Source organism: Dreissena polymorpha, chromosome 4 (genome assembly GCF_020536995.1).
Source record: "Dreissena polymorpha isolate Duluth1 chromosome 4, UMN_Dpol_1.0, whole genome shotgun sequence".
NCBI classification, from domain to species: Eukaryota; Metazoa; Mollusca; class Bivalvia; order Myida; family Dreissenidae; genus Dreissena; species Dreissena polymorpha.
Window position 1 is genome coordinate 26,582,112 of NC_068358.1, and position 12,623 is coordinate 26,594,734.

The 12,623-nt window shown below is 35.7% G+C and overlaps 1 protein-coding gene and 1 long non-coding RNA gene across 2 annotated transcripts in view; one reads left to right on the plus strand and one right to left on the minus strand.

Annotated features, from left to right (window-relative positions):
• Positions 1–10,577, minus strand: part of LOC127878042 (DNA (cytosine-5)-methyltransferase 3C-like) — a 33,033-nt gene extending 22,456 nt beyond the window's left edge. The window contains exons 1-6 of the mRNA XM_052424440.1: positions 10,495–10,577; positions 7,810–8,433; positions 6,322–6,465; positions 4,900–4,998; positions 3,491–3,614; positions 2,218–2,555 (exon numbers count right to left, since the gene is read on the minus strand). Coding sequence (XP_052280400.1) covers positions 2,218–2,555; positions 3,491–3,614; positions 4,900–4,998; positions 6,322–6,465; positions 7,810–8,412 — 1,308 coding nt within the window. The 5' untranslated portion in view covers positions 8,413–8,433; positions 10,495–10,577. The remainder of the gene's footprint in view (positions 1–2,217; positions 2,556–3,490; positions 3,615–4,899; positions 4,999–6,321; positions 6,466–7,809; positions 8,434–10,494) is intronic.
• Positions 10,578–10,969: 392 nt separating this feature from the next.
• On the plus strand, positions 10,970–12,574 carry LOC127878055 (uncharacterized). The gene is made up of 3 exons (XR_008048726.1): positions 10,970–11,035; positions 11,769–11,884; positions 12,156–12,574. It is a non-coding gene; the product is annotated as an uncharacterized LOC127878055 (long non-coding RNA).
• Positions 12,575–12,623: the final 49 nt, after the last annotated feature.

A 12,623-nucleotide genomic window follows, 5' to 3' on the forward strand; every position in this document is an offset into this window, starting at 1 on the left:
ATATTTCTTTCAGAAATTCCTTTAAGCAAACAGCGCAGACCCTGATGAGACTCCGCATCATGCGGCGTCTCATCTGGGTCTACGCTGTTGCCAAGACCTTTTTTCTAGACGCTAGGCATAAATAGGTTAACTTATCACTTCATATACTACTATGCTTTGTTTGTTTGTTGTTTGTTAGCAGAACTGAGTCTCGGGAGACTATGCTGATGCGCTCTGTTTGTAACTTCTGGAAGCAAGGCCTGCTGTGGCTTAGCAGGCCAATGCGGGAGTGGCAGTCCTTGTTGCACAATACCCTCGCAAAGGGGCTTGCATACTACTATGCAAGTTTTTAGTAATTGTACATTATAAATAATTATTTATTTTAAAATATAACTTCTGTGTAAAATAATAATAATAGAATTGGACAACTTCTGTGTAAAATAATCCCATATGTGTTGCACATGCAATACAAGCCTGTTTTTCTACAAAGCTTTTTTAGAACAACTGGTTATTCACCTTATTGAACACACATGCTTTTAAATCAAACATTAGAATAAATATATTTTTAACCAGGTTTTCCAAAGAAAAAAACTGGTTATTAGATTGGTGAATGTCGGCAGGCGGGCGGGCGGGCGGGCAAAACAATTCTAAATGAGCTTGTCTGGGCCATAACTATGTTGTTCATTGTGAGATTTTAAAATAACTCAGTACATTTGTTCATAATGATTGAACACTGTGTCATGCCAAAGATTTTTTTTTGATATCTCCAAGGTCAAGGTCACACTTTGAGTTCAAAGGTCAAAAATGGCCATAAATGATCTTGTCTGGGCCATAACTATGTCATTCATTGAGAGATTTCAAAATGACTCGGTACATTTGTTCACAATCATTGGACGGTGTGTCATGCAAAAGAATTACGTCAATATCTCCAAGGTCAAGGTCACACTTTGAGTTCAAGTCAAATATGGCCATAAATGAGCTTGTCCTGGCCATAACAATGTCATTTATTGTCAGATTTTAAAATGAATTGGTACACACAGATCATCACACTAATTTTTAACCAGGTTTTCTGAAGGAAAAAACTGGTTATTAGTCCCGTACCGGTGAAACTGAGGAGGGACTTATAGTTTGCACTCTGTGTGTCTGTCACTCTGTCACACTTTTCTGGATCCTGCGATAACTTTAAAAGTTCGTCATATTTTTTCATGAAACTTGTAACATGGACAGATGGCAATATGGAGATTATGCATGTCCTTTCATTTTTTCCTATGTCAAGAATTCTGGTTGCTATGGCAACAAACAGACTAGAAATATTGCTGAAAATAATGAAGCCTGCAATAACTTAAAAAGTTCTTCATAAATTTTTCATGAAACTTGAAACATGGATAGATGTCAACATGGAAGGGTAGGGGACTTTTTAACCGTTTTTCCAAAGGAAAAAACTGGTTATTAGATTGGTGAATGTTGGCGGGCGGACGGGTGGGCGGGAGGGCGTAAATGAGCTTGTCCCGGCCATAACTATGTCGTTCATTGTGAGATTTTAAAATCATTTGGCACATTTGTTCATCATCACTTGAAGGTGTGTTCTGCGTAGAATTACGTTGATAACTGCAAAGTCAAGTTCACACTTTGAGTTCATAGATTAATTTGACACAAGGGGGGTAACAAGGAACAATCAGTAACAATGCACATCGTCTCCCTTAATCAGATTCTTTTTTTTCAAATTGAAATCCTGGTTTTGTGACAAATTTGTCCCTTGTTTAACAAATTTCCCTAAGACAAGATTAATATGCTAAAGAGAATACATATTGTTCGCATACATCAATTGGCATGAGCAGCATAGGGAAACCACACACGCACTTAACTTGCCAAAGACATTAATACCATCATGTATGACAATAAACAACCACAATTTAATCAAATCAAATCATTGACTAAAACGCGACAGTGGGTCGTCTGCCAAAAACCTATATCAGACTTTGTAGTTGCACCAACTTCCAGATTTTGTCAGATTACTTCCTTTAGAACCTTATATTGAAATCAGAATTTCCGATTTTATATAATTTGCTGTTTTTTTTAATATTCGTTACCTTCACTAAAACACTTTCAGTTTCAGAACTACTTATGCTTTTAAAAGAATAGAGATATATTTACAAGGTTGCGTTTCTATTACTGCATTTTGTTTTAACATAAACAAACAGTTTAATTGTGAGACCCTTTGTGCGCAGATAACCTTACCTTGCACTTGATGCAAATATGCCATTGAAAGAGTGGATGATTGAATCTGACATCGGAATCTTCGCAGCAAATGTTACACCTATTTACTGCACTTGCATTAGCAGCTCCAGCACTTTCCTGGACAATCACATTTGTGATCTTCCTTTGAGTTGGTATCTTCATTTCCCTAGAGCTATTTGTGGCACCAAGGTCATTACAGTAGCTTTCTTTTTGAACTTGGATCTTCTCATTTTTCCATGGCACATGTTTTTTCTTGGGAGTTTCTTCATCAATCGCGGGTAGTAGTTGAGTCCTGATATGTGCTAGATTTTCTATGACAAATGATGGCAAAGGTGAATCTGAAAAATATGTGTCCCTCTTATCATTTGTTTAATCTAACTTTAACATCAAATGACAATCCCACCAATTAGGGAAAACATTGTGTAGATGTAATTTCGAAAATAAACTGAACTTATTTGTACATGAGAGAGTGATATTGCACTTTGACCTGTTGACCTCATAATAAATAAGCATCTTCCTCTCATAACAAATAAACACCAGAATTACAAATGCATGATCAACAATTAAATGTTTCTGCATATATTGTTTTGCACAAACAAAATACATAGCTTTATTTCATGCTATAAGTTCCAGTGACCTTGACCATTGACCTTCTGATATCGTAACTGATAGGTAACTTTCCTGACAAGTAAGCAGCATCTTCAAAGTGCATGATTTAAGGTTAAATCCTTTTCAATTTATGGCGTGGAAACAAAATTGCCCATTGACCAAATGACATGTGCAAAGCAATATTCTCTCCATAATTTAGTGTGTAGAAAAAGGGAAGTAAGGCATTATAAGAGCTGCAATTCAAATTGTTCAATTGATTGATAAGTTGATTTTAAGTGACGTTATTAAAATGTTGATAAAACATGATAATAGACAAAGCTTTTTTCATGTATTTTTTAAATGTAATTAACAGAACAGGTTATTAAAACAAAGTGTTTGTGTTGGTTGACAAATGATTGCTTTGTAACCTCTAAATCATAGCCAACAATGTTTACTTTTAATAAAAGTGCACATACAGGAACATTAACCAATAAAATAGCACTAGTAATAAGTCTTCTAATAGATATCATATGTCTCATACTCATCTCAGACCAAATAAAATGATACCTTTAACTCTAAAAACTGAAATGTTTAATAATGTTTACACAAGATTTGAACACAAAGGATATTACAGCTACATTGTTTTATGAATTAAGTCCATTTAACCTGTGTCTGCAAAGTTCACCTTTATCTGGCATGAATCTCTGTGCATTGTCTTTGATGAGGTGAAATGTGCTGTCTGCTGCAGCCCAGTGTTGCAGAAAGTCATTGTTCACAGGAAGTGGGATCCCTGCACGCTCACAACAGATCTGGAGTGTAAAGAAGTGAGTGTTCAATAACATGCACAGGTCATAATCAGCATCGATGAAAATCTCATTCAGAACAATATGTTTGATTTAAATGTCTATGGAGAATACAGTTTTCATGTTGCAAAGTCCTATGACATTGACCTTCGACTTTCTGATTTCAAAGTTGATACCCTTCTGACTAAGGAGCATACACATTTGAACAATCAAAGTAAGAGCATGCCATAAATATTGCCTGGTTTGTTTTGTTAAATTGCTGCTTCCTTGACTTTTTAACCTCAAAATCTTGACCTCAAAATAAACATGTGTCTACCCTTCATCCCAAGTAACCAGCATGCCAATTAAGGTGGTTTTAGATAAAAGCATTTAATATATATTGCGTGCACAATGTCATGTAACAAGCCAGTGTCCCTGACCTTTGACCTAGTAACCAAAAAATAGGCATCTTCCTTTCCTCTCAAGCAACCAGCATCTTAAAGTAGATGATTAAAGGTAAAAGCATTTTCTAAACATAATTAGGAAATAAATTTCATAATACAGGCCTTGTGACCTTAGACCAGAACTGATGACTCAAACTAAATAGTGTTCTTCCTTTCTTCCCAGTTACACTTAAAACAATCTGCAAGGTCAAAGCTGGAGCTAGACATTGTGCAGAAAAAAATTGTCCACAGACCATCCATCTCCCAAACAGCCATACTGACTTGCACTCACACACCTGCAAAGCAACACATGTCTGCTTCCTCAAGGGAGAGGCATAGTCACATGGAATACTAGAAATCAATATATGTGTCTTGACTCTTGTTCTGAGAAAACTCGACATAATGGATGTGCATAAAGTGTCGTCCCAGATTAGCCTGTGTAGTTCGCACATGCTTATCAGGGACGACACTTTCCGCTTAAACTAGATTTTCGGTAAAAAGGGACTTCCTTTCAACCAAAACTACCATTAAAGCGGAAAGTGTGGTCCCTGATTAGCCTGTGCAGACTTCACAGGCTAATCTGGGACGACTGGGACTTTACGCACATGCATTTGCCCAATGTTCACAGAACAAGACACATATGTCTGCTTTCTCAATAAAGAGGCATAGTAACATGAAATACAAGGACATAACCACAGCCTTTAATAAGAAATACAACTTTGAGACATTGTGTCTGATTGAATTGTAATATGATATAAACAACTTCAAGCAACACATTTTCTTACTTGACTAGGCTATGTACTGGTAGACAATACAAATATCCTGTGATATACTGGTATGTCAGTTAATTGGTAAAGTACATGTATCACCTTCACTGCAACTTGAATCCCCCGTCCCAAGAGGGTGCCCTTCTGTTTGAGTCTGTGTAACAGGTTCTCATGGAAGTCTTCTATGTGGTCTAACTTCACCTGAATCACAACAGCTAGTTACTGTCACTGAGTGTGCAAAATCTTTCACCCAAAAGATGAAAATTTCTTCAATATATAGTTGAAACCGCTATCCAAACACAATTTATTAAAATAAAGCTTTTTAAAACTTTTTTCCAGATCTGATTTTTCAACTTTTAAAATTCACATAATTAATTCAGGTTTCCTAGTTCGATTTCATATTGATTTTTTATCAAATTTTGGGTCCAAAAAATTTGTTATGTTTTCTTCAACTTTTTTTAAAGGTTGCACTTAACTTTAAACTTTCCATAAAAGTTGTGGTGTCGTGACTTTGCCCAGTAATATTTTCACGCATTCAATTATTTTCTAGGTTAATAAGCATCATTAGTTCGATAGACAATACTGTGCTTTTCTAATTTCTTAATATTTGCTTAAACATAAATATCAACATTTCTATTATTGCATGCATATTATTACTACTAAGGACAACCAGGAACATAGCCATTTAAAACTTTTCTAATTCAAAACAATTTAAGAAGGACTCAAGACTGGTATTATTATTTTCCAATAACAATTTACCTTGATGTCTTCCTGTATGAGAAAAAAAATGTTCATGGATGAAAAACCATAAAATATTTTTTATTAATCTAGTTGGTCCAAACACAAATCATTGCTGTAACTAAGTGCATGAACATGTTAAACCAAATTAATAAATTGTAAATACTAAATTCTAAAATGTACCACCCTTGTAAATATATTAGAAACAATGTCGGAGACATATTCCCCCCAAACAGGGCTTTGAACTAGTGACCCCAATTTCAATAGGGGTCATCTACTGTCCAAGGCCAATGCACATGTGAAGTATCAAGCCAATTGGTCAATTTGTTGACATGTTATTGATAGGAAACATTCATTAAGATAGGAAATATTATTTTGACAGTGACCTTGACCTTTGACCTAGTGACCCCAATGTCAATAGGGGTCATCTAAAGTCCAAGGCCAATGCACATTTTAAGTACCAAGCCGATTGGTCAATTTGTTGAAGAGTTATTGATCGGAAACAATGTTCTCTTATTGTGACAACGACCTTGCCCTTTGACCTAGTTACCCCAATTTCAAAAGGGGTCATCTACTGTCCAAGGCCAATGCACATGTGAAGTATCAAACCAATCGGTCAGTTCGTTTACTAGTTATTGATTGGAAACGAACTGGTCTACCAACAGACAGTCAGACATTAACCGACAGACATCCAGAAAAACAATAAACCCACTCTTCTTCGAAGGGGGCATACAAATATATTATTGTAACTTTAGGCCTTTTGAAAATAATTCATCCAAGTCTCACCTGGGATATTTGATCATCTGAGAGCCAATAGACCCACTGGAAGCATGGTTTCACACAGCGCCCCACCTCATGCTCATTTAGTGTCATCCCAGGCCACCATTTACCTTTACCAAACTTGCCCCACACAACAGATCCATTTGTAAACTGCGAAATATGTACAAAGAGTCAACTTTCTTCAGCCCGTGAACTATGGTACCAAAAAACAGTAACATTAATGAACATATAGCAATTAAATATAGGTATTAAAAAATGTGGCTATGAACAAGAGCTGTCAGAGGACAGCGCGCTCGACTATTCGAGTGCATGACAGTATAACATAAGCCATCATGGGGAAATTGTTCATATTCAATAATTTATTAGACGATCTTTCAAAAATTAAAAAGGGAAAAAAAAAAAAAAATTGGGGGGGGGGGGGTTGAGAGGGGGGTATAATGTGGGGTGTGGTAATTTAAAAGATGACGTTTAAAAAAATTAAAAAATTGGGGGGTAGGGGGGGGTAGGGGGGGTAGGGGGTAGTAATTTGTTTGTTGGGGGGAGGTTGGGGGGGAGAAAGGGATTCTGGGTAGGGGTGTGGAGTATTGTTTGGGTGGAATCCATTGTGGTATTCAGGTAAGTTTTGTTTTGTCAAAGTAATAATAAAATGTGATCATAAATAAAGAAGTTATGGCAATTTAAGCAAAATGTTCAATTATCTAAGTGTATAAGGGGCCATAATTATGTCAAAATGCTTGATATATGCTTGTCTGCTCTTGTTTATAGGTAGGGGTCATGTTGGTAAACAAGTATGCAACATATCAAAGCAATATGTCAAAGGATATAGGAAACATTTGGGGTAGTGCACAAACTTTAACATAGATTTATCAATAATATGCATATTCTAAGTATGAAAGGGGCAATAATTATGACAAAATGCTTGATAGAGTTGTCTGCTATTGTTTATAGGTTGGGGTGATGTTGGTAAACAAGTATGCAAAATATGAAAGCAATATGTCAAGGGACAATGAAAATAAATCGGGTAGTACGAAAACTTTTACATTTGCTGCATATTCTAAGTGGAAAAGGGGCCATAATTATGACAAAATGCTTGATAGAGTTGTCTGCTTTTATTTATAAGTTGGGGTCATGTTAGTAAACAAGAATGCAAAATATGAAAGCAATATTTCAAGGGATAAAGAAAATATTTGGGGTAGTACGAAAACTTTGACATTTGCACGCTAACACTAACGCAGACGCTCACGCAGACGCCGGGGCGAGTAGGATAGCTCCACTATATATATTTCATATATAATAGTCGAGCTAAAAATTAAAAGCTTTGGAGTTTGACACAACTGAATGCATCTGTACAGTACTGGTAATTATTATGATGGCAGGTATTTCATGTTTTACTTTAATTAATAGCAAGATTCCTAAAAATACCTAGTTAATATTTATTCAATTAGGATAGAAACTGTGATATTTCATACAAGTGTCATTATTTAACAAGGGTACCTTTTCTTTACTTTTTATTGTGCTTTGATGAACAGAAGAGCACTTTTCTGTTGTATTGTTAACATCAGCCATACAATTTCTTGTCTTGAAATTATTGTCCAATGAATTTTCATCCCTGTATTTACTATGAGTGCCTTTTTCACAACTATTGGCCCCTTTTGAAGAATTATCAATGTTTTTATGAACAAAGTGTTCAGTTTTGGAATATTTATAATTCACTGACTTTCTTTGCCTTAAAGACCTGTCTTGAAAGATCATTAATTGGCGGACGATATCTTCCGACAATGACGTCTCCTCGCTATATTCTTTAGCAGAAGAATACTTGTCAGCATGCGACATAATGTTAGCAGATGTCTCGTGAGCAGATGGCATCTCTTGGGTAGACACCTTCTCAAAGCTGCCTTGGGATTCCACACTAGCAACAAATGGTTCTGCAGGATCATCTATGGGCACAGCTCTGGATTGTTCAGTAAACGCTGAAACTTGTCCGCCATTTTCTGTGACAAATCCAGTATTTGTGTCTTCAAATTTAGACTTCTTACTGCTACTAGGTCCTGGGGTTGTAGTTATTTTATTGCCTTTAATAACTGTTTTATTTTCCATTCTTATTGAATTATCTATCACCTGAAAGTTTATAAATCATGTATCATGACAAAAAAATTGTTTGTCAATAAACACAATATAATTACAATGTCAATTTCTAATAGGATCAATTACTCTGAAATTGTTTCTTCTTTTGCTGCTGCTTATACTACTAAACTACCACTGTAACTATCACTAGCACTGTACTACTGGACTACTTCTATAGTCTAATAAATGAGAATGTAGTTATACTTATGATATTTTGATGAATTGGCCTGCATATATGCCAATAGAAGAAATGTCTTCATATTTGCTTAGGGACATGCATTTTAGATACTAATAAGACTGTACTATTACTACTGTTGCTGCTGCCTTTACTGCTGCTAGTTTAGTTGTGTTTTTGTAATGCTTTGAGCTTTTACGAGTACTCAGAGGGTCTATAGCTGGGAATTGGATTATTGCAACTAATGCTAAGTTATTCTACTCCTAGTACTACTACTTGTTCTTATAATACATGTACTTCTTGTTACCGTTACCTATAGGAGGATAACGATGATGGAACTGTTGCAAAGGCGTCCGAGCTGGGGCGGCAGGGGCGGCGTCTGCCACCCCAATATTTTCCGTAGAAATAAAATTTCGGAAAAGACCTTTTTCATTTTTTTTTCCTTTCAATACCTGTACATTTGAAAATATCTTTACCACGAAGCAAGGTCATCATGCTTTCGCGGTTATGACACATGAATTGTTGATTGTCATCATCCGCCCGTGGTAATGTATGTGTCAATTATGTTGTTAATTGATCGGTCTCTTTTATAACGAAAACCCTTTATTCTTGAGTAATTAAACCCGGGAATCTTTAATGATCTAAGCCTTTGCTTCTTTTTATGCCCCCAGTAAGGTGGCATATAGCATTTGAACTGTCAGTCAGTCCGTCCGTCCGAAAACTTTAACATTGGCCATAACTTTTGCAATATTGAAGAAAGGAACTTGATATTTGGCATGCATGTGTATCTCATGGAGCTGCACATCTTGAGTGGTGAAAGGTCAACTTGTCAATATCATCCTTCAAAGTCAAAGGTCAAAAACAAATCCAAGCGAAGTAACAAGCTTTAAAGGGAGATAATTTCTATTTATCATTTGGCAGGTACAGATCATTTTTACAAGGGAAGTAATATTTTTTAAAGGGATATAATAAAAAACAAAAATAAATAAATCAAAGCGGCGCAGTAGGGGGCATTGTGTTTCTGACAAACACATCTCTGGTTATTAATATAAAGGAAAGTATGACATGAAACAAATGTGCCGAAATCCAATTGTCCTTAATTATCACAAAATTAAAGATACCTCAAGATATCTTAATAAATTGTAATAACTCAAAGTAAATCGATAATTCTAAAAAACTTATTTAATGTTTTTTTACCACGTTTTTGTGTCATTTCAATATGAATACTCATAACCAACCAACGAATTTCAAATTTTCAAAACGGAATTTAGCGAAAAAAAAAATCCCGAAGAATGTTCTTTTTACCCACATGATCCCTAGTGTTGTGTCCCCTGCTACAAAGTACAAACTGCGACATATAGAGATCACTTGTCCATCGTCTGTCTGTCTGTCACACCTTTTGTCATTTAGAATATACCTGCAATAGACGTGAATAAGGTCAGGTATCAGGCATAAAAATGCACCAGAATGCGCCATTTGATGCTAAAATTTGAAAAAAAATTCCCGGCCCCCTGCAACGGGAGGGGGCTACCCCCTCCCATATCCAATCCGCCGCCCCAATGTCAATTTGCTTCCCACGCCCCTGTATTGTGAGTTCGAGTGTGCTGCATTTTCTACTGCTAACAATAGCAACAACAACAGGGAATAGGATGTTCAATAACACACTTTATTGCCTTATAACAATAATGATATACCATTACCTTCATCTGATACAAAATTGTACATGCAACTGAAATGTGAGAAAGAGAAGCTTTTAAAGTGGTCAGTTTTGTTGCAGCCAAAATAAATTAAACGATACGGAATCGTAGAACACAATGAACGGCATAATATAAAGAAAGTAAAAAGAAGTCCACCGAACCACAATACTTAAAACCACGTACACACGTTTCCCCTGCTTAACTCAGCCAAGTTCCAACACCAAATGTGTTTGCACGCTGCTGTAGAAGAGTTCATTCATCGATCACGCGGCGACGTGGTGTTAAGCGTCGGGAGCTAAATGACATCTTTTTGTAATGAAATTTAAACCGAACAATTTTGTTATTATATTAATAAGACTCCTATATTATTGATATTTATGATAACTTGATATTCATGACCTATGACCACAGTTTCTTTTTTTATTGAGGAGTCGCAAGTATTTAGGGGAGTTTTCTTTTGCAAACAATGATAGAAATTAAATGATATACAGTTCATATATGCCTTCTCTAGTTGCAATATTACAACTATTAGCTCATGCATTAACACTCAAACAACGGACCTATACTTTACCATATAAGCAGACTCCAGGCAACCCTTGTGGGTTATAATGCTGAGAGTTGAATTATTGCAACTAGGACCTATACCAGAAAGGCACGGTGCCTATACCACGTGACTTTTTAAGATCTGTGTGGGGAGTAAAATATCAACAAAAGCGCGACGAAGGTAAGATTTTTAAGGATAACTTTTTTAATATGTCACCATTTTTAATGGGATAAAGTGGAGAGCCCGCTAATTCATGAGAGTTTTCTATAGGTATCATGATTTTATAAAACAAATAAGTATTTTTTCAGTAAAGTGCAACCGCGCGTTTGAACGGTTAGAAAAGGGTAGGATCAGTGTGGGGACATTCTTTTTTTTACACAAAAACATTGCCTCTGGTGAAATTAAGAAATAAATTTTATGGGCGGAGCTTACACTATATCATTTTGCATCCATTTTCAGGTTTCTTTTATTTATTCACGAAACAAAATTCAAGAAAACTATTCTTACAGTAATATGATCTGTGTGGTATACGTTTTTCAACGGATCTGTGTGGTATACTGTTTTTAAGTTTTTCAGTTCTATTTAGTTGTTTAAGAAAATGCTTGTCAACAATGTATTTGAAACGGGATTTTTAAATGCGCTAGCATGTAAAACACATAATGGCTATACACTACGCTTGCACCGCTTGTTAAACTAATACATAATTATGATTTACAGGCATGCTGTACAATCCCCATTATAATATTAAAATCTTACGCTGGAGCATCTTAATCGATGACAAGTCCATGCTTACCTTAAATAAGTGTATACTTTATGTTATTGTATCAAATTCCATTTTTATTTTGGCGCCAAACACTACTGTCAGGTGAAGAAATGTATCGTATATTATTTTTGATATTATATTTGCTTTAAGGTATGGCTCAATGCTCCGAACGCGGAAAAATGTCGAAGACCAGAGCTGGATTATTGCGCCACATTAGGGGACACGCTAACTCTGGAAACTATAACTGCTGTGGGAAAGCATTTCAGGTAAGATTAAATACCTTAAAAATAGTTACATTTTTTATACAGTTATGCTAACAAACAGATGAACGGATTTTCTTGAAACAACACAAATATACAATATATCTCATCTCTCAGGTTATCATATACATGTTGTATTTTGAAATACCTTAATAATCGTCAAATCGTTTGTAATTTAAAACTAACGAACGCGTGTCCTCAGATACTAACATTTTTTGAAATAACGTGTTTACGCATTGAAATGTCACGTGAATAAAATATGTTGTTTTTTTCTCAGGATGCCTACAATCTTAGAAGGCTTCAACGAACAAAGGACCCCAATATCACGTGTGTGTACAGTGCGGCAGGAGCTTTGCGGACAAGTACCTACTCGTGGCTAGAGAGAAAAGTGCAAAAAAAGAGGGATTGGTGAAATGTTACCAGTGTGGGTTGGCAGTTAGGAGTGAGAATGACCTCAGAGAGCACGCCAATACCCACATGCATGACAAGTGTTACAGTAGTGAGGAGTGTTTCAAAACGTACACACGCAAAACAAACTTTTCTCGATACGTGAGGACTTCACATAAATCCGTGAATACTGATTAAAAATCATAATAGTTTACAGTTTGTCTGTGTAACTTCATTATCGTTTTTCGTTATTTTATTCGTTGTTTTACTTTTACTTTACTTTTCAAAATGATTCTAAAGTTATCCGAATTTGATTAATTTTTAGGTTTCGTTTAGTTCGTTTGTGTGTTTGAAATCA